At 41.1% G+C, this 22,678-nt stretch overlaps 1 protein-coding gene across 4 annotated transcripts in view; it reads right to left on the bottom strand.

Moving 5' to 3' along the window:
• Positions 1-22,678, bottom strand: part of STX7 (syntaxin 7) — a 37,481-nt gene that overhangs the window by 8,934 nt on the left and 5,869 nt on the right. For all 4 annotated transcript variants that reach the window (XM_037136268.2, XM_037136272.2, XM_037136269.2 and 1 more), the window contains exons 3-4: positions 1,769-1,838; positions 155-248 (exon numbers count right to left, since the gene is read on the bottom strand). In XM_037136268.2, the coding sequence (XP_036992163.2) occupies positions 155-248; positions 1,769-1,838 (164 nt within the window). The remainder of the gene's footprint in view (positions 1-154; positions 249-1,768; positions 1,839-22,678) is intronic.

Here is a 22,678-nt window from a genome sequence, read left to right as displayed (position 1 = left end):
AATACAGTTTTGTGTTCTATGAACTAATCTCAAATAGAATTCCCCACCCCCAACCCCCCTGATTTCCTTTCTAGAGTAACAGTTCAAAGATCTCCTAATACATTCGATTCCTTTTATATTCAATATATCAACAATGTGTTTTAAAGCTTGATACCTGTTCACTGGGGGTGGTGGGCAGAGATCCAAACTCTTTGATGTACTTATCTGTTTCTTTGGCAAGTTGGTTAGTATACTGCTGCTTCTGTTGCCTGAAGTGAGAAAACACACAATATAGAGAAAGAACTAATATATTTCCCTCAGCTACAACTCTGCCATTTGAATCAACCCTAATGAATAGTTTTATAAAATCACTATCTCTTTAGAGTGGCTCCAAATTTCTTTATGAAACCAAATTTTTCAGGTTCTATTCTTTGATAAATATTGAGCAAATATTACATGGAAAGGTGACATTACAGCGCAGGTAACCAAATCTTGAGGAACAACTGTCAGTGGCTACTTAGAAAGGAAGATGACTCAGACCAACTAGGGACTGTGAGATGTCTGATGTTTGTGACACTGAGGCTGTGGGAGCCTTTTACCTGCATCCCACAACTGGGAGGTCATTAACAAGTGAGGAGTTGCACCTTGCGCTTTGCCCTGCTCTCAGGTCTTGGGGCACATCTGGCCTCTCATATTTTTGTATTGAACCAAAAAGTACAATACAGATTATAGATAACTATAAATTCTTCAAATTATGTTGCATAAAAATACGAATGACTATCGCTTCTTCATTTCTTCCTTCCAGATCTAATGTTGTCTGGCATATCATTTACCACATATATGTTACTTGAAATTTGTAGCTGTAACTGCATTGAACTAAGATTTAAAACTCGGGTTCAGAGTGATGTTGGGCAAATCATCAAACCCTTAATAGACAGGTTTTCCTTATAAACAAAATAAAAACAGTTCTTTTGATTTATCTCACGGTGATTTTATAAGGTTCAGATGAGAAAATGTATAAAAACATTTCTAAAATCTGTAACACCACAAAAAAAATTGCTGTTTTTCTAATGGCATATTAATTTAAACATGTATTATATAACTTTGTTGTAACATTTTTTTTAAAAAACAGACAAATGCTTTATGAAATTCAAGTATGTAGGTACAAGCTTTCAAGGAAGAGTTCATACTGGATATGGATCAGATCTAAGCCAAATAAAAATCTGGTCACTGTAGCACTGTAGCTATGGGAAGTAAATCACACACACAGAGAAGCTTCGAGTACCATTTTTCCTTTTTCTTTTTTTTTCAAGATTTTATTTATTTAATTTTAGAGAGGGGGAGGGAGAGAGAAAGAGAGGGAGAGAAATATCAATGTGTGGTTGCCTCTCACATGCCCCCTTACTGGGAACCTGGCCTGCAACCCAGGCATGTGTCCTGACTAGGAATTGAACTAGCAACCCTTTGGTTCACAGGCCCATGCTCAATCCACTGAGCTATGCCAGCCAGGGCTAGAGTACCATTTTTCAAAAGCTGCCAAAACCACCTATTTAAAAAGTGTAAGAAAAACAACTAAAGAAGTTCTGCTTTGAGAGAGTAAGCCAGATCTTTAAAAAAAGTCTGCCCCCCTTGGACAGGGGAAAACTTACATAAAAGCTTAGTACAAATAAGGGAGCAGAAATACCTTGTAATTTTCCATCGTTTTCTCCAGTAAACATAATGCTACACACTATAAAAAATATAACAACGGTTATTCCCCCTCCCTTTTTTGGTTTGATTAAATACTTACAGCTGCTGCCTCAATTCGGGTGAATCCTGAGGAGTTCCAAGTTGATTCAGAGCCCTCTGTATTTCCACAGCTGTAATGATAGAGAACACATGTGAGATTGTTACAGATGTTGGGGCAACAGAAAATAAGTTAGAAATTAATATAAGCAATTTGACAGATAGAAAAAGATAGAAAAAATAAAGATAAATACAGAGAACAGTTAAAAAGAAATAAATGGTATATTTGAATCTAGAGCTAATGAATCAGTTTTCAAGGAGGAGGTGTGGGGGGCATTAACACATGAAATTACAGTTATGATCCCAAAGTAGTATATTCTCCAGCTCCCAACAGAACACTTATCGCAACAGCACACAGACTTACATTTAAAAACTGTGACAAAAATAATTGTAACAATGACATAATTCACTGAAATATATAGTAAATGAAGCATAGTTAATAAACGAGGAAGGAATAACAAAATTAGAAATAATCATTTTTCTATGATCTCTGTAACAAGTGATTCAAGCAAGGATCATCAAAGGATGCTAAATCCACGGGACAGTCACAGGACCTCAAACTGTCACCACATAGATGACATTAATTATAAAGAGCTAACTTCATCATAAATTTATACCTTAAGACAAATAATCAAATTTGGCACCATCAACGGTACCAACTAGTACAATGAGGGTCCTGACAATACAATAAGAAAGTCAAAATGTGATCTATGTATTTTCCTTGCCAAAATATTTAACCCTCAATTAATTATAAGAAAGAAGGCAGGCCAACCTGTATTGTGGGGGAATCTACAAAACAACTGGCCTGACTTAAAATGTCAAAGTCACAAAAGGAGAAAAAGTAAAAGCAGGAGAGCTTTCTAAGTTAAAAAACAGAAAAGCCCCAAATAATAAAACATACAAAGGGTAATATGATTTTTGGCTGGCTTCTAAGTTAGAAAAAAAGTGCTATGAAAACTGTGGGGACAATTGAAGAAATCTGAGTTAAAAATTTCAATTTGGAGTGAGAGAGATTAAATAAACACTAAAAATTGGAGTAACTGGCCCTGACCAGTGTGGCTCAGCTAGCTGGGTGTTGGTCGTAAAGCAGAAGTTCACCGGTTCGATTCTTGGGGTTATAGGTTCAGTTCCCAGTCGGGGTGTGTGCAAGAGGCAACCAATTGGCTTCTTTCTCACGTCTATATTTATCTCCCTTTTTCCCTCTCCCCATCTCTAAGATAAATGATAAATAAATCTGTTTAAAAAAAAGTCAACAATTGGTGAACCCAGGTGAGGGTATATAGAAAGTTCACTGTACTATACTTTTACTTTTCTGGAGGTTAAAATACTTAAAATTCAAAATAATGAATTTAAACTCCAAAATAAGGAGATTAAAACCCATGTTGAGCTCATCCTAGAAGTCTAGGACCACTGCAACTTTTTTTAAACAAAGGCTCTTTATAATGGGGGGGGGCGCAGTTTCATGCACGTGTGCACACAAACACAACATCAAGTACAAATACACTGCAGGTCCATCCAAGGTGAGGGAGAAAAGTGACTCAACCCACCTGTTCTTTCCATTAAAAAGACGTGGTTTACTTATATAGCTTAAATGCTTTTACATAGTCGTTATTTATTTATTGGATCAAGGGAATGATTGTATTTCAAAACACAGTATAACTTTTGTTCACTGGGGTGATGTAATGAACACTGCTTTCAAGTCAAAGCTGAAAAATAGCAATACTGAAGAGGAATCATAAAGCATATAGCAATTGTTAACCATTCAGCTAGTTTCAAAGGAATGTCTTTTTGCCTTTATTTTGGTGGATTTTTCTTTTGTAGGATGAAGAATTCTTGTTTGCTGTTTTTAACTTGCAATTAGTTATATATATATTTTTGTCCTACACAGATTTTCTTGAACTATCTTGGAAGGGTTTAAAGATTTTATTTTTTTTAAATCGTACGTTGATTAGACTAACTGAAGTGTAGACTTCTATAGGACAAAAGGAGGCATTTTCCTCATCCCTACAGGTTCCTGTTTTTTAAAAAGGTCATATTAAGTGAGAAAAAACAAACTGTCCAATAAAAGGATACCAGGAAAACTCGCTAACCATTTGGGGGTTACAGAACCCTACCTTAACTCATATAACAAAATAAACCTGTAATAAATTATTAATTTAAACATAAAAATTGAAACCATCAAACTGCAACATATTATAAAAATGTATGTATTATATGATCTTATTTATAATCTTAGTGTGTGGTATAAAATATTACCTAAATCTGACAGAAAACTACAAACCATCAAGGAAAATATAACAAATTGACAAAACACACAAAAAGTGTCCAATGTTACATAGAAAATATATACCTATGTTATAATATACATAAATAATGTTTGTGTGCATAAATGGGAGAAAATACCTGTAGTATATGATGAGCAAAGGAGTTAATATCCCTAATAATTAAAAAAACACTTAAAACTTGGTGACAAAAAATAGCCCAAGAAAAAATGGCCAAAAAATATTATCCTGAAATTTACAACAAGCAAATAAACATATAAGGAATTCAACTTCATTGATAACCAACTCTTCACAATCGGGTTGGTAAAAATCAAGAAAAATAAGCAGGTAAGAATATAATTACAATCAAAAGCCTTAAAAGCAAAAGGTTAAGACACTGACAGAAGAAACCACGGCCACACTGTGGGAGGAACCAGAAATAACTGAGAAAAGCCGGACAAGCCACAGAAATGGACCAAAACCAGGAAATTTAATAAAAGTCACTCAACAAATGAATAGCAAAAAAAAAAAAAACAACCCCAAAATGAAAAGTATACCAATCACTGAAAGGATAAATAACTTTAATGTATGAATGCTATATAAAATTTAGCCATTAAAAACTATTAGGTTGAAAGTATATGATTATCTCACCCAAATGCTGTACATCTGAAACTAATACAGAATAATACTAAATATAAACTCTAATTGAAAAAAAAAAAGATGTCACCCACCAGAGAAAGAGAAAGATTCAGTCCAACTGCTTCTGCTAGTCCCAGAGGGAGCCTAAATGGTTATTCCCTTGGTTTGTATTTATACAGATACACTCAGTAGCCCCAGTTTTCACCCACTCTACCTGAGGGTTTTAGGGAAGGAAGAGAAAACTGGAAGCCTCTGGACTGCATTCCAACAAGATGGTAAGCCAAGAGCGACTCTGGTTCCTGTCACATTGCTCAGAAACACCACTGAACACCTGACAAGCTGCGAGTGGTGGGCTTTTCCTACCCCCATCTAACTGGCCTGCCGGGGGGGTGCAGAAGGTGAACAGCCTTGGCTGGCTGGCAGAAGCCTGTTCAGACAGTGACTCCAACCGAAATGCTCTTCAAAATGTGCTATTTGCTAGAACACATCATCACAATCTCTGGCACCTTGTATAAACATGTTGATAGGATAAGCACTTTGCTCTATCTTAAAAAAAAGAAAACAAGGAGTTTGCTTTCAATTGGACAGAAGAGTAGTGAGCCTTAATAGTTTTATCCTGGTTTACATATGCTCATATCTGCAGTACAAGCCGGTTTTCTAGGATGTTCGTCATCTCCTCCTGTAGGACACTACACTAGTCCAACACATTGCTTATATCTGCCTCCAGAATCTGGAAGCAAAAAGCAATGTGTACTTAGGGGCCTTGGAAGGATGCTGGTATGCCAAGCAGGCAGAAGATAAAAACTCCATAAAAATGTGGGGCTTTCAGTAAAGAATCTTGGTCCCTTAATCTGACTGGATTGTTGACATAATTCTGCAAAGTAAATGACAAACTGCTTTTTTTTAGAGTCTCAATACTAATAGGGAACAGTGTGTGGTGAGAATTATGCTGCTCTAACCCATTTTACGGAGCGCCCCAAGAGACTGCCAGCCTGGGCTTCAAGGCCACAAAAGCGAAGGCTAAGCAGTTAGTTCAAGTGGTGGTCCAAGCAGCTCTACACCATGGCTTCAGTGACCTGGTGGATCCAATGGTAACTCAAGGGCCTGTGTACTATCCGGATGCTGTATAAAACCAGTTCTGAGTCCCAACAGAAAAAAAAATGCATAGGAGTCCCTTAGAATCCTGAGACAAAATCATGCTGTCTTTGGCAAACCCATGTTATCCTTCTGAGGAACAGCTCTGATCTTGCTACTGAGCCTGGAGTTAAAAGCAAGCAATGGCCACTAGGCAACCAAGTGACCTGAGCTGCCCACTATGCACAAGGTGTGATGTATCCTCGGTGTATCAATGACTATACCTGTTCCATGCATGTCAGTCAACCTGTTCCCAAACCCAATTCCTATAGCATTTGTTCGGTGGGATAATAAACTAGCAATGGAGGAATAAAAGCCTTATATAGCTCACCAGCTTGGACTTCCCCTTTCTCAAACTAACACACTTCCTGGCAATGCCACACACCACTCTGCAATAACAGCAACCAAAAGTGACTATGTGCTATGCCACTATTCATGGAGGTATAAGCCAGCCACCTGGTGGCAAGATGATTACATTTCTTCCACCTTTGGGGAGGCAGAATTGTATATTTACTGACATTGCCCCGCAGATCACCCCAAGATTCCCCCAGCTTCCCAGTCCATACACAGTCACGATCACGGTATTCCACACGCCAGCACTTCTGAGCAGGATATTCACTCCACAGAGGAAAACTGAACAGATCTTCAAGGACAATGGGATTCACTGCCCAGCTGTACTCCATATCCAGAACCTGCTGGGCTTCCAGAATGTTTAATGGCCAGCTGAAGTCTCAATGGTAGTGTCGCTTGGGAGAATGTCTCGGAAAGCTGTCCTACAGGATCGTTATGCTCTCAAAGGACAACCCCTCCAGGGTGTTCCTGTTTCACCCACAGCTGGAAGGAAAATTCAGAATTGGGGAGGGGTGAAACTGAGCAGAAACGTTTAATTTTCACCAGATCACTCATGGGCAAATTTTTTTCCATCTCTGGTGGTGACTAAGAGACAACATCCAAGTAAGAACCATAGCCCTGTCTTCACCTGAGCAGAGGCTGAGGTTGCATCTGCCCATTTGGTGCCAGGAGAGTAGGATGTCATCGACTGAAGTGATTACCAATAGGAAGTAAGGCTATGCCAGCTCATGCCAACGTGAGAGGAAGAACTATCTAAGACAGTAGCTCCCAAGAACTCGCTAATAGTGCCATCTTTAATCCTGAAAGTTAGTCTTACAGTGTGTGAACAGGAGTGACGGGGACCCTGGTTGGAAAACCTGGGTTACTCCAAACAGCCAAGGTGCTGAATGAAAGCATAAGGAACATGAAATAACTACTCAAGGAGAAAAGTATTAGTACTAACTGCACCGTTTCCAGCTGTAGAGCAGAAATTAAAGAGAGAGAGAGAAAGGGAGAGAGAGACTTCTAGGTAGATGACAAACAAGACAGTGACAGGGAAAAACTGACAACCACTCCCAGTTCCTCCCACATCAGGTCTAATGGGTTTCAACTCACTATCTAGCCTGGGGTATTGTTCATTCATGGGGTGGTCATGTTCAATTTTAAGTGGCATATGTCCAACTTTAAAGAAAACTCTTGAGACATGAAAATTAAGGAACAAATTCTTTATATAATCATAAACAGTTCCTTGAAGAAAAATTTAGCTAATACATGGAGGTAGGATTAAACCAAGATGCATGTCTGCAAGAGCACAATGAAGAAATTATTTCATATTATTCACAATTTGGAATTATTTGCACCATTACTTCTAGAGAGGTGACTTTAAAGAATATATTACATTTTTTCATAAAATCAAGAGAACACTCTTCCCCATACACCCAAAATGAGATGCACTGCTATCTATTTCCTCAAAAGCAAAACAGTGCCCTTTCCGATGCTTCATAGCTTGACTACTGAGGACCCATTCGGTTCCACGTGGGTCTAATGCCATCTAGTGGATTACTTAAAAAGTGCTATATAGTAAAAAATTACACACACACACACACACACACACACACACACATTTTAGTCATAAAGCTGTAGGCAGCAGTTGGTATCAGGCCATGTCATGTGACAGCCTGTCGGAGGTCACCACTGGGGAACGGGCGGTGCTGTCTGACCGTGCGAGTGGCAGGCTGTGGGGGCAGCCAGGCCTGCCCTGACGGGGCACACAGAGCCCCTTCAAAAACTGTCTCCAAAGAACTGAGAATTGAATACAACTATCTTCTCTTTTAGCATAAAACATCATTGTTGCTCAACCCAAAATAACTCAGGGATGTAACAGCCCATCAAAATGATGACTGGTAAAATGCTTGGGCAAGTGGCTTTGAGATTCTGACTCAGTTTCATACACATCACTTGAGGACGAAGAAATCAAGTTTAATGCCAACCAGGAAGCAGCCCGATCCGGAAACCTGACCTCTTTTCTTCCTTACTGCTGACCTCAGCCACTTTTACCTAATCTCTTCCCGGCCACAATTGCCCCAAGAGTCAGAAGGAGAAAAAACATCACTTCCTTCTCAGATATCATGAACGTCAACTGAGAACACTGCAGGTAAGCACCTTGTACTAATAATACAGTAAGAACTCACTAAATGAGCGCTAACAGCATAAACTGGTTCACATTATTCTCCTGAAGTCAGAAACGAACAAGAATATTCTTACTAACACAACTAACTAATGTGGGCCATGTTTTGGGGGGTGGGCACTAAAGCTTAATTTCTGATAGAAGAATTTTAGTGATAATAATAAATATCAATTGACACAAGATAGTTTTATCCCATATTTAGGAGGGAAGAGTCAGCTACCTAACAAGTATCTAGCAGTTACATACAAGTGATGGGACTGAAACTCAACTAGGGAAAAACAAGTAAATAATAAAAGAAACAGACTATGTTTTAGACAGAGTTTAAAGATGAGTTTAGACTTAACTCTTTTCTCACCTGCCATACCCTCTACCTGTTCTAACCAGTGGCTTGGAGCATTACAGGACATGATGTATATGAAAACTGGCGAGTTGACTACAATGAGAGAATCGAGGGGCTGGGTTCCTTAGAAGGCACAAGGTGCATGGGACAGTGTATCACAAGAAAACACGGTATCAGCTAGCTGAAAGCAAGTACAAACACACGAAGGTTCTACGGGAAAAACAAGTAAACTTGGTCTGCTTCTCGTGTCGAGAAAAACCAAGAAAAGTGTGTTATAACTCTAAAAAGCACATCACAAGTGGAGTCATTCCCTGTAGAATCTAAAAGAAAGCTACCAAAATAATTATGGGCCTTTTTCTAATAGGCTATCTCGTGCTCTGTCCTGTGACCTGAACAGGGGGCTTATCTTCTTTGCGGGTGAAAGAACTGACACAAATTGTGGAGGGAAGAAGGGTCAGCAAGAACGATGAAGGACCTTCCAAGGCGTTAGCGTTGAGTGCACAAGCGCCCCCAGAGGCCAGGCCCACTGGTGGGCTGCCCTAGCCCTCCCAGCACAGGGAGGCGCACCCTGCTTCCACGAGGCAATTCCTAACTTAGAGCCATTTAATGTTAAGTTTCTCATTGAGTTCTTCCCAGATACTTCAAAAGTAGAAAGGAACAGAAATTGACAAAGTGGAAATTTAGAGCATTTTAAACTTTTTGCAGCTTAATAATAAAGAGTTAAACCTGAAGGCACAGTTATTAAAAATAAAGTACAAAAGCAAGTCATTTGACAACTATATGTAAACAATACTTCAGATTCCTAACGTGGCCAGAACACTGCAAGCCCTCCCTTAGCAAAAGCATTCTGTCCTGACATTTCGTCACATGGTCCAGCTCAGGTCACCTGCGCTGAGAGTCCAGACTCAGAAAGAAGGCCCAGAGGCCCAGCGGAGGCTGTGGCCCCTTGAGGGTGATTTCTTGTGAGCAGGGACCATGGGCACAGGCTCCAAATCTGCCTCTGAAAGGCGACTCCTCCAGGATTCTCTCTCTGCCTCTGAAGTGGTAAGTTTAAAAAATGCAAAGCTTTCTTACAAAATTCTTTGAAACTAAGTTGTATTGTCATTGGTGCCTCTATTCTATGGTTCTTGAAGAGGAAAAAAAAACAACCTGTGTGAGTTCTGGAGTTAGGAAACAGGCCTTCAAGCACAATTAGCTTTTTAAAAATGCGAGGGCAGTGCAAAATGGCAGAACCGCATCTGGTTCCCTCTTCAGAGTTGTATTGTATGTGCAGCTTGAAGACATGTGAAGTTTCAACAGCTTTGTTTTAAAAACTGGACGGCTTATGATGGTAAAGCATTTACTTTACGTTTTCTTAAGACAGTTGTTCTTGGTTTGCTTATGTAAAGTCCTGAGTTGCTTATTTTTACTTATGACAGAATGTATTAAATCTGTTCTGTAGTTTTACAATCTAAAACAATCCTTTAAAAAGGATCTCGAAAAGGGGGTGGGGGTAGGTGAAGCCTCACTCCTTTGGGTTCCCCAGCCCTCCTGGCCCCTCCTTGGCCCACCTCCCTGCTGAGTGTTTCTCCTGACGGATGGATGGGCTGATTCCTTCCTTCAGCCCCCAAAGCAGCCAGTGCGGGCACGTCAGTAAGCCCTTCCAATTCACGTGGCAGTGTTCCCCCAACCGTCACCTCAGTCCTGACTTCTGATCAGTTCTATCTGCCACGTCATGGCTGCTCAGATGTTACTAAAACACTGAAAATGGATTTCTGCTTCCTACAGAACCATGGTTCATGGTTTCCAAATCTGCCCTCTTCCTCCCTCCTCAAACCATACAGAACAAAGAGGGAGGAAAAAGAGAAAATCCACCCAAGTTACGTTTTCAGGGACATTAAGACAACAAGAACATTCTCAAAAGTGTACAGGTGGCCAAGAATAATAGAAAAGAGCAGGTCCCAAGAAGGAAGCATATGTGTGGGGTGGGGAATAAGCAGAATTTGAAGAGCAGAATAGTGGAGGCAGAGCTCCAACATGGCAGCAAGCATCCACTTCCAGAAGGTCATGGTCACGCCCTGAGCAGGACCAGGAGCAGGGCTGAGAAGGAAGTAGCTGGGTACTCTATACTCTGTTGGGGGAGGTGGGAAAGGGGGCTTGAACTATACTCAGGGGCCCAATCTCTGAAGGTACCACCTTTCTCTAAGTTGAAGCAGATTCCTTAGAAAGAGGTGGCTGTGCATCTTGGGGACATCAGGACTGGAGGGGAAAAGCCCTCCTATACCAGACTGGGTGCTGAGGGGCAGAGGGGAGGAAAGACTGCTTCAATAAGAGCAAAGAGAAAGGGGACCTTGAGCAGAGACTGGGCACTTCCCCTCCATAGCACTCTCCTGCCAGGGAAATCAAATTCAGTCTACGGAATAACAGTAACAACAAAAAGAGATCGGATATAATAACACACAAAATATATTTAAAATTATGGAAAAGAACAGCAAACTCTCTAGACAGAAAACACAGCAAGGAAAAAAATGTCACTACAAAGCAGATAAGGTATAAATTATAATTCAAAACAGAATCACAATTTTTTTAACTCAATGAGGCAATTGCAATTTTAAAGGAAGACCACGAACGAACTCATAGACCAGACGACCAGATAACAGGTAGTGGGAAAGCAGAAACTAGAGGAACCCAGGAAACAGAGAGAAAGGCAAATTCAAGACCTAATACAAGGAGCACAAGGTCAGACACTGTGAGCAGGAGCCCGTGACCACTGTCTATGACCAGGCTGCTCCTCCCCCCACTCTCTGAGGGTTTGGGCTCCTGGCTCAATGTCACTCTCAACTTGTTTCACTTCTTGTTTCAGTACACACGTCCATTTCCAGTATCCTGGCCTCAGTTCTTTGCATGTTTCTCCCCAAATGCTCCCGTCCTCTACCCTACTGCAGTCCCACACTCCAAGATCATACCAAATGCATCCTCATTACCAAGAGCTGCAACGCTTCCTCACTGGTTTCGTGCACACCACTTAGAAATCACCACCTCCTGTGTGCCAGCTCACACCCAGTGGCACCCTGACTCCACGAGCCTCTGACCCACCAGGACCTACCACCCAGGGTCCTACCACTTTGCCTCTTTCCCTCACACAACCTCCTCCTTCCCCCACCTTCGCTTCCCTGCCGACCCAGCCTACACTCCGGTCAGTCATCACATCACTCTTTTGCACGATTTCTCAAGTCCCCCACTCTACTCATCGTCACTACTTGACAAATCCGAAACTCCGGTTGACCCGGCACCGCGCCCCCCCACTTACATGAACACGCCATATGTCATTTAACCAAACCTCTGTTAACAGACATTTCGTCCTAAATTATATGTTTATAAGTTGGGGAACTTACAACCTCCTCCCCAAACAAATCCTTCTGAATTCTAAACAGATAAAAAAGTGTGATGCCGACGAAATGACATAATTCACATGTCTGTCTCCACACTCCATTTATTCAAATGCTCAAAATCTTTGTCCTACACAGAGCAGAGTCTGAGCCCTTACAAGGGTCTGAAAGGCCCCACTCAGCCCACCCGCAGCCCCCACTCTCTGTGCTTCCTGCACACCGGGCTCCCGACCACTACTCCAGCACCCCAGACATATTCCACTCAGGGCCCTGTACCAGCTCTTGCCCCATCTAGAACATTCTTTCCCCGGATACAGCAGGATATGTTCTCTTACTTCCTTTAAATATTTGTTCAACTACCATCTCATCATTAAGGCCTTATTACCCTGGCTCCTCATGTACCTCATTTATAAATGTCACCCCCTCTCCAGAATACCCAATCCCCACTGGTTCACTTTCATCATTGTTGCTTTTCATGACACTTGACATCTTTTCGCAGTATACATAATTTATCTTATGTCTGTCTTCTCTCACTAAAGGTTAAAAGGCAGGTTTTTGTTTATTTTATTTACTGACCACAGCATCCAGACTGTGCCTAGGATATCAGGGATACTTAATAAGTCCTGGTAGAATGAATGCAAAAGTCAAATGCCTTAGTAATGCCTTAGGAAAGTATGACGTGGTCCAAATGCACACTGCTATGTGGATCAGATGGTCCTGGATTCAGACACCAGCCTCCCCACTTAACAGCTGTATGAACTTAAGCAAGCAACTACTCCAGATCTGAATTTTCTCACCTGACAGAGTGGGCCGGAAGAGCAAATAACAATGCACAAACAATAGATACAAAATGCCAACTACAAGGCTCAGAGTAACAGTTAATAAAAGATACTTACATACCTTCCAGAAAGAGGTTTTGAATAAAGCAGGTTGTATACACAGGCAATATTACACCCATAAGATCACTGGATGTATGTGGGCCATTCCGCCCAGCTCTCCTCCCACGCTTCCAGCAGTCCTCTGGGTACGCAAAATGCGCAAGCTCAGAGGAGTTTTTAGCTAAAGGCTTCCCCACTCCCAGTGGGAATCCTCTTAGACTTTAAATGAGATGGAGACTGAACTATACCAGAGAATTAGATGGCCACCCTGCAGACAGGCAATATGCTACTGCTATGGTGGTTTCTTCAAATAATGATCATGATAATGACACCTGACCAAGGAGGAAGACTGGAAAAAATAAATGTACCGATACTTACACAGAACACTATTTTGTATGAACTTTTGGGCTCTTCCAAATCAATTAATAGGCAAACTAATTAATTACTGCTTTAAGGGAAAAAAAAACAGTTTGGAGTAAGTATCAACAGCAATTACTTTTTAATGAAAAATATTGCTTAGTCATTGGTGACAAACAACAAAAAGGCACCAAAGAGATGAAGATAAGAACCGTCGCAGCCTCTTCCACCTGGCAGCCCCTCTAGCACTGGCAGCAGTGATTCCGTCTGCCCTCCAGGTGATGTGTTCCCAGTACTTGCAAAGTGCTGTGTGCACCCACGTATCGCAGTGTGATCTCTTCACTATTCTGATTCCTCTTTGTCTCTTTCCATTGTTCACATTCAAGAACTGTTTCCTTTTAAGAACAGAATTCGCCACAAGACAATGTGCCTCTCCTTTACAATTCCTTGATATGCCTTGTTTCTCCGTCGCCAAGGTAATTTTACAGTGCAGTCATGGTGTCTGAGAGGTTCCCATCTCACCGTACTTGTTCCTTCCTTCCAGCGTCGCATCTTGGAATCACCACACCCTCTTCTCCAAAATTTTCTTTTCTAGCCTTTGTCAACCAACAATCCCTAATAGTCTCTGTATGTAAAGCCCTTGAGGAATATAATTATGCCTAAAAGATGTGATTCCCTGCCATAGAAAATATTATAGGCCAGATAACAAAAAAATGTTGGCACTTAGAAGAAATATATAAAGAATAAAAGTTGAAATACACACAAAAAACCTCCAAAAGCCAACATCTTATTAAAAAAATGAGTGAGAAGACTGCTACCATACAGCCAAAGGAAAGAAAAATAAACATTTATCCAATGGCTACTACCACACTTCTTAAAAACAGATAAATGTAATTTAAATACACTGAATAAGCTACTTGAGGGCATTCATTACCATTCTCCTGAGGGCTGAGGCAAGCCGCGCACTGTTCCTATAGTACAGTTAGATCTGTGAAAACACGTTATTTCCTCTTAGGGAGCCGATCATTTAGTAGGGAATGCAAAAAAAAAAAAAAATCAGTAAATAGTTGTAGTAGTTTAATTTACTAATAAAAAGGCCCTGGCCAGTGTGACTTAGTGGACTGAGCACTAGTCTGCAAACCAAAAGCTCAATGGGTCAATTCCTGGTCAGGGCACATGCCTGGGTTGCAGGCCAGGTCTCCATAGTGGTTGCGTGAGAAGCAACTGATTGCTCTACCTCTCACAGATCAATGTTTCTCTCCTTTTTCTCCCTCCCTTCTTCTCTCTCCAAAAGTAAATAAATAAAATTTACTAATAAATAGCATAATAAGAGAACAATTGGAGGAAACACAATGATAGGTCAGGGAAGACATCTTGAAGGAAGTGACCTTTGAACTGAGAACTGAACACCAAGAAGGAGGCAATCGTGTGGAGGTCTAGAAAAACGTCTAAAGCAGAGGACTAGCAAGCGCAAAGGCCCTGGGGTAACAATGACAGGGTGGCTCAGGAAGTGGAGCGAAGGTCAATGTGGCTATAATGTTTCAGCTTCCAGGTGGGGAGCAGGAAGGGATGGCACTGGGGGGCGGAATCCGACCTTGGAAGATACTGTGGGGCACTGCTGTGATTTAATGTTGATTGCAAGTGCCAGAGGAAGTCTTTGTAGAGTTTTAAGCTGTGGGATAACATGATCTGATTCACTGTTTTACAAGTTCGCCTTGGATACTGTGTGACTACTCTTCACCAGTGTGGAGAACAGACTGCAGAGGGGCAGGAACAGAAGCAGGGGGAACAATATGGAGGTTGCAGTCATGCAAAGAAAAAACAGCAGCAGCTTGGACCTGAATGTTAACAACAAAGGTGGAGAGAAATGGAGAAATCTGGCAAGTAGAACCAACAGGATTTGCACTTTTGAATACGGGGAGTGAAGACACAGAGTACTAGGGTCTGGAGTTGAAACCAAGAGTAAGAAAATTCATATCCGGAACACAAGTTTGCAGAGGACTCACACATGAGGCACTGGGTGATAAAGCTTCTTCAAGCATCCAACCATATGTTAAAGTTTTAATTCCTACATCAAAAAGGGTTCGCTCACATTTAGTCGTAAACAGCACTTACACTTGTTTGTGCAGAAGTCACTGAAGAGAAGAAAAACTGCCAGTCTTTGTTAACATTCCCTTGGATAAGACATTAATTTCCACATCTATGTTTAATGCTGACACCTTAAGCATGAAGAAAATCACAATGAAATCAAAGCTATTAAAGTTTTTCTCAAGGGGATAAAAACCAGTATTTTCAGATGAGTGATGTTAGAAGTAGACCGATTGACCTGTCTCCATCTATCTAATGGCATGTCAGGAGGGAGGTAGAGGGGAGGAGGAAGGGAGGGAAGGAGAAGAATTTTCAACTCCTTTTCCCCTAGAAATTGTCTTTCCATCCACCAGTGCTCACCAACAGGAAAAAGTATATATCCCCAATCCCTGGGTTCCAGTTCCAGTAAATTCATTAACTGTCCAGGACTGGAGCTGTTTTTTCAAGAAAAGCTTGCCCTGGCACCAAAAAAAGAGAAGTCGATATCAGCTTCCTTTTTGTGCAATCGTTTGTTAAAATGTAAAAACAAGTGTTCTTCTCTTCACCAGACTCTAATTAAAAGAATTGTCTTCATTCTCGTAAGTAACAAAAAGGCTCACAATTGTGTATAGACTTTGTATTTCATCTCACAATCCTAAAATGCTTATGGGGACAAGAGCCAAGCACTGGCCCTTATTAATAAATGAGGAAGGTATACACACAGATTGAGAAACTAATTACAATACGAAGAAACGTAAATTCTTTTCAACACTAAACACGTCTGTGTTGTGCTAACAGCTTTAATCTACAGAAGCTAAAGCATAAAAAAGTAAAGTCACCTTCTCTTAAGCTTTATAACAGGCTCAAGTTCAAACATTTTATGCCTCCCTATAAAGTTCTGCCTTCCCAAATCTTCTAGAAAACACACACACACATACACATGCACAACACTTGTGATAAATCCAGCATATTTTAGAGAAAACTTCTGAACTCATAAATTCAGATGAGTATACTTTATGTTTACCAATGGATCGACTTTGTTCATTTTCTAAAAGCTAGCTGTCAGCCACTCTGTTCTTCCTCTTTCAGATTCCTGCTTAGAGACCTGGTGGGAAGATTTACTATAACATGTACGTATGGGAAAACTGTATCTTGAGGACTATGTTTCACAGTCAGCTGTTATCATTTCTATTTGTCAATTTCCTCCGATCCATACCTAGGGAATTCTGACGTGGTTCACACCAGGATCCCCTGCAACTGCAACTGCCCCACCTTTTAATAATTAAAAATAATACCCAAGTCTAAGTGGAACCTTAGATTGTCTTGTGAATGACTTTCTATTACAGGATTTTTCAAGGTATGAATTATGGGTCTAGATATAACAATTGGTCTCTTAGTAACAAAGAGAATAATCATGCATATGTTAGAAGAGTTTTCAGGATTCTTTAAAAATTTGGTTAAAGTGATAGCCTGTGAAAGCTGGAAGACCATAGTCCAGCCCACAGAAAATACATACAAGAAAACCATGTCCTAGAAAGTGAAATAGCTCACTCAGGTCACCCTGCTCTTTGGATCTGATCTCAGGAAATGTGCATGTGCACACATATAGCCAGTCTAATTAGAAACTTCCTATCGTCTCATTTTTTCTAACTAGGTGACATTCTAAAAAGTCTGATTCTAATCAGGGAATTGCAATATAAATCACAATGAGATACAACTATGGCTTAAATACAAGATTGTACATCCCTAATGTGGCAAGGATTTGGAGCAATACAAACTCTGGCTAATGGGAACGTAACCTCGTACAACTACTTCAGGTAACTGTTTATCTGTATCTACTATAGCTGAACACACATATATCCTAAGGCCCGGCAAACCATTCCTAGATACATACAGGAAACAAGAGAACATACAACAATGTTCGGCACTGCTCATAACAGCAAAGAAACAAAGAACCAGGAACAAGCCAAGTGTCCATCAACAAGAGAAAGAACACACTGCAGTGTATTTGGACCAGAACACTATACAGTAATGAAAACACAAGACCTGCGTACACGCAACCACATGGAGGAACTCCAAAAACGTATCGGGAGAAAGAAGTCCAACACTAAACATGTTACTTGATTCTATTAAATAAAGTTTAAAAACTTCTAAACTAATCAGTGATGTCGGAAGACACTGGTTATTTTTGGAAAGGGTATTGGCATGAGAGGAGCTTCAGAGGCTACTAACGCTCTGTTTACTGAACTACTAATACACTAATAATTGGTGCACTACTCAATACATACATTGTACATCTATTTTCTAAAGTTAAAAACAATAATTATGTGATAATTTCAATATATTTATTATGTTTCTTTCAAAAACATGTGCTCTTTCTTGTGGTCTGTGTGTCCTGAGCACATTTTTCTATATTGTTCATGTTTACGTAAAGTGAGGGGCCCCTGTGAAAACATCCTACTCTGGTTTACCTTGTACAAGCTTAACCATTGCAACCTACAAAGGCTTGCTTTGTCTTGTACTATATACATCACTGATAGGGGTTTGTCTCAAAGAACATACAGATGATAAAGGGTAAACAGGCATATACCTCATTTCCAGTTACTGCTAATAAAAATGTGACTTTTGAACATCTCATGCCAAAGCCTGAGAACTAAATCCAACGGTTTCTTTGATTCATGATGATTTTCTAGACCTGGAATAGCACACAGTTTGATTTCCAGGCCAACTCCAGTCTACTGGGAATGGCGACCCGCAGCAGGGGGCGAGAAAGACCGGACGCCCCCTTGGGGCCAGGACAGAGAACACTGCCCAGGAAGGATGGAGCACGGGGGGCACACACACCTCGCTGACTCTGTGACAGAGTCAGCAGGGCACATTCCCTCACGGGATGAAAATGTTTTCTTCGTCATTTTAATTGTTCCGCAGAGAAATCCTTAATAAAGTATTAAAAAGTTATATTAACCTATTTCTGTGCAATGTATTTTATACTTAAGTATTCATATTTATATGTTTTGTTTGGTATAAATTATATTACTGCACTATAGTTCAAATATTTCACTAGTACAGCAAATTGATAAGACTATGCATTACTTTTAACAAACAGTTTAAGAAAAAAGTTTAAATACATTTTGTTCCTTCTATCCTATTTCTTTATAAAACAAAGCTGCCAGAATAAAATACTAGGAAAATAAAACAAAACAAAACAAAACCCCAATCTCCCATCTTACTAAATGCTATCCTTAGGTTCCTCCAAGAAGAAAAACTCCTTCTGATAGCTATTTTTCGATTCAGTATTTTGCAAGTTTTCATCTATCTATATCAAAACTAATTGAAAAATAAACTTTTCCCACTGTAGTGCTCCGCAAAACTTTAGCTCTCGTTGGACACATTCACATATTCTAACTACAAGGGTATTTCTTTACAGCATCTTCTCTTCAGGTTTTGTCTGCAAAACTAGATAATTTGTGCAGACACAAATTCACAGAATGCAAATGTAGTGTGAAGACAGCACCTAAATGTGGTGCAAAGCACCATTTGATTCAATCACATCCAGTATAATTAGCATTAGCAGATGGGGGAAAAAAGGGAACTGAAATCTCACACTTCTGCCTTTCACTTCCATGTGATTTCTTCACGGCCCGTCTCGACGTCACACACTGGATGGCAGGTGAAGTGTTTAATAACTGGCTCTCTCTCAATCTAAATTTCCCTTCAGTTGGACACTGAATTCCAGAATTAGAGAAAATGCACAGTGATGACTGGTTTCACTAAATGCAAGACCCAAATCTCAAATGAATACTCAACCTGCCACTAATTCCTGTCTGCTTCTGAGGTATGTCAATTCTCTCAATCCTCAAAACTTTCTCAAGTTTTGATACAAGTAATCACTTTCTCTTCTTTCCACAGACTCCCATCAGCCTGTGCCTCCTATTCTGTTTAAAAGCAGCTCGTTCAGATGGAAACTCCCCATCTTCACCTACCACGTTTACCACCTACACCGCACAACCCCGTACAGTGGAAGAAAGGCAAAGCACACTGACCATCTGTTCCTCTTTCCCTGTAGCCTTCAAAGACATTTCTTTTACAATTATACTCTACCTAGAATCTCACTTTTGTAGTGGAAAATGCAACCCTTTCTTTCATGTTCTGTCCACTTCCACGGTAGAATCAGCTGGTTACCCACTAAATATTGATGTTTTTCCTTCTCTCCCACATGAAGCAAAAATCCCCGATTTTAGTGAGCACACTGCCATCCAGCCCTCCTAGCAGCTAGGCACAGCCAGGCGACCATCTAAATTCTGGTCGGTAGTACAAGCTGAGGTGAGCAGGATTCAGGGACGTCTTGGTCCTTCTTCCTATTCTCCATCCATACTTGCCGCATGGATACGAGACCACTTTTCCAGTCACCAGTTTGCAAGGTCCAATTATCTGCTTTCATCTTAGTCTCTCAGCAGCATTAGACGTAGATGATGCCTCACTCGGTCTTGAAACACTATCTTTTTTATTTCTGGAAATCCACGATATCCTAATTTTATTGTCTTGTCTCTGGTCACTCCTGATTCTTCATGCTGCTTGCTCCCTGCTTCCTGACCTGCACATGTTTTTAATGCTCCAGCCCTCTTCTCTCAACTCTACTCAGCACTGTGACTATTTTAGATCTATGGTTTTAAATGCCATTGATGCTCTGATGACACTCTGATCTCCTAAGTCATATATTTAAACAAGTATTTGACATCTTCACTGAGGTGTTTAAAAGACATCTCAAAATTTACATGACCAAAACAAAACTCTCCCCACTTTTCTGAGCTGTGGTACTTCCCATCTCAGTACACGCTCACTGCCGTCCACTTGGTTGCTCAATGCAAAAACCATGAGTCATCTGGATTCTTCTCTTTCTCTCAATCCATCTGCACTCATCAGTAAGTCCATCACTTCTCTCTGTTCCCACTGCCACCACCCTGATGCAAGCCAGTATCTCTCTCGTGGCCAATGTGTCCCCCTTAATTTCCCCAAAGGCTGTTTTCTGAGAGAAGTCAAAGCAATCTTTTCAAAGTGCAGCTCTGATTGTGTTTCTTCCCTGCCTCTTAGAATGAAATCTAAACTCCCCAGATAGCCTCCAAGGCTCCGGGTGACCTGCTCAGGCTCCTCTCTGATTTCACTTCTGCTCAGTCTGGCCTGGAGGGCTGCGTTTCAGACACACTGGAGTTCTTTTTTTTTTTTTTTGTAATTGCTGCTCATGCTGAGCTCTGGACTGCTTTTTTTAAAAAAAAAATACCACCTGTGGCCTCCATTTAAATGCTCTTTCCCACTATCTTCTCACCATCAGCTTCTTCTCGTCCTCATTCAGGGCACCATCTAAGCTAAGCAGCTTCCCATCACTCTCATGGTACTTTCTTCATAGGAAATTAGCTTGTGCGTTAATTTTTTCTTTTCACCTTCTGCTTTTTCTGATACTGTAAACTACAGAACATGGCCATGTGGATCTGGTTTACTGCTGGATTCCCAGGGTCTGGAGCAGTGATTAGCAAGCAGTAGGTGCTCCATGAATTATCTGCTGCGTGAGTAAAGACAGCCTCTCAAAATTAAGTCACTTAGTCTGAACCATTATTTCAGAAGTTAAAACTCTTAGTGACAAGCCTAAAAACATCTGACCACCGGAGGCGAGTCACTTAATAATGGGATCACTTTCCTCCCGAGGCAAGCAACTAACTCTACCCCTGAACAACTTTGGTTAGAATATTCAAAAGCCCTTCCTTCTTCTCATGCTGAAGTCTCTCTCATTTGCGGAGGCCTTAATCATCACGCAGAACATGTTTCTTATGTTTTACACAAGGCAGTGCTTCCAGTGTCTAAGGGTGGTGATGGTACCTTCTCGTGGCTGAACAATCCCCACGTTAACAGGTCCTCACAAAGCACAGTGGCGAGCCTTAGTGCCGCTCCCAGACTGCCCTGCACCGCAGTGCAGGCGCACACTCAGCGGCCGACTAAGCCATGTGCACGCAGCCCTGGTCCAGCTCATCGCTTCTCGTCTGGCTGGATCAACTGACTTCTTTCTCAGGGAGCAAGACCTGGCTGAAGTTACCCCTTAACCCCTGCCAGTTCAAGCTCACACACAATCTCCCCCTGAGGTGCCTTCCATGTGGCCCAGTGCTCACTGCCTGTCAGCTCAGTGCACAGCTGTTAGTTAGTTCTCCTTTTCCCCGGAAGTCCTGGCGCCGTTTAGCTTGGGGATACCTGACCTGCTCTGTTCTGCAGAGGAAGGCCTCCTGGCCTCCTTTCTTACACAAAGATCCCGATTTCCCACACGTGTAAATTAGAATGATAAGCTCTCTTAATTCTCACACATGTAGCCTGAGACGGGCAGGCATGACTTCTGACCAGCCACGAGGAGCCAAGGAAGGGGAGGCCCTTTTGACTACATCAGAACGGACAGGAAGCCAGTGGAGGTGGAGACGAGGCTGCTAGTGCGTGGCCCAAGCAACCGAGGCACCTTCCTGCCGGGTCCGCACTACTCCCTTCCTTGCTCCTCTAAGAACAGCCAAAGAAAAGAAGAATGAATCCAAATCAGAAGAAGCATTATTCCACACAGTGCACAGCGGCACTGTTTTAGAACCACCTATAATTTAATTTTATTCCCTCCTCCCCAAAACACAGACACCTCATTTAAATCATTTGTGTAGAGTAATAACTGTTGGGAAGTTAATGATTCGATAAAGCTACACGGTTTGTTCATCTGAAAACAGTGCTTGTTTCCACAGTGTGTTAGCATTCTGGTAAAAAGGGCAGCCTTAACAAAGTCGGCTGAAGGACAGAACTATACTAACACCAACGGACTGTTGCCCAAGGAATGCCCACGGGTCCCAAATACTGACCGTAGACAAATAGAATCACCCAGGTATGTGATTAGCTGTGATTTAGAAACAGAGACCAAAACAAAACATCTCTATAGGCTCAAATCTGTTATAGTAATTTTTTTTAGTCTCATGAATATTCTGAGGAGTAATCATTTCTAATAAAAGCCCACTAGTATTCTGTCTTTAACACACACAGCACAGGAATGTGTGAGGAAACCAGACAGTTATCTTCTGTATCTGCATCAGTGCCCCCCCTTAGTTCTTCCCTGCTCCTGAATAACATACCACTATTTACCTTTTACAAAACTAACCTAAACCATGTCCAGTCAGACTTTCTTAATAAACATACATTCCTTACAAATGTGACAGTGCTGCCCAGTTCCAAACCTGTGAGACTTCGTCAATGAGTTTCACTAATCTCATCTAGAACTGGATAGATTTAAAGCAAAAATAAGTATCTCTAGCTTTAATCATCTTTCTTTTGTTAATGTACTT

The sequence above is a fragment of the Artibeus jamaicensis genome, unplaced genomic scaffold, assembly GCF_021234435.1.
Source record: "Artibeus jamaicensis isolate MK-2021 breed Jamaican fruit bat unplaced genomic scaffold, CSHL_Jam_final contig_387, whole genome shotgun sequence".
Lineage (NCBI taxonomy): Eukaryota > Metazoa > Chordata > Mammalia > Chiroptera > Phyllostomidae > Artibeus > Artibeus jamaicensis.
The sequence above is the reverse complement of the archived record's forward strand: the minus strand, read 5'-3'. Positions and strand labels throughout refer to the sequence as shown.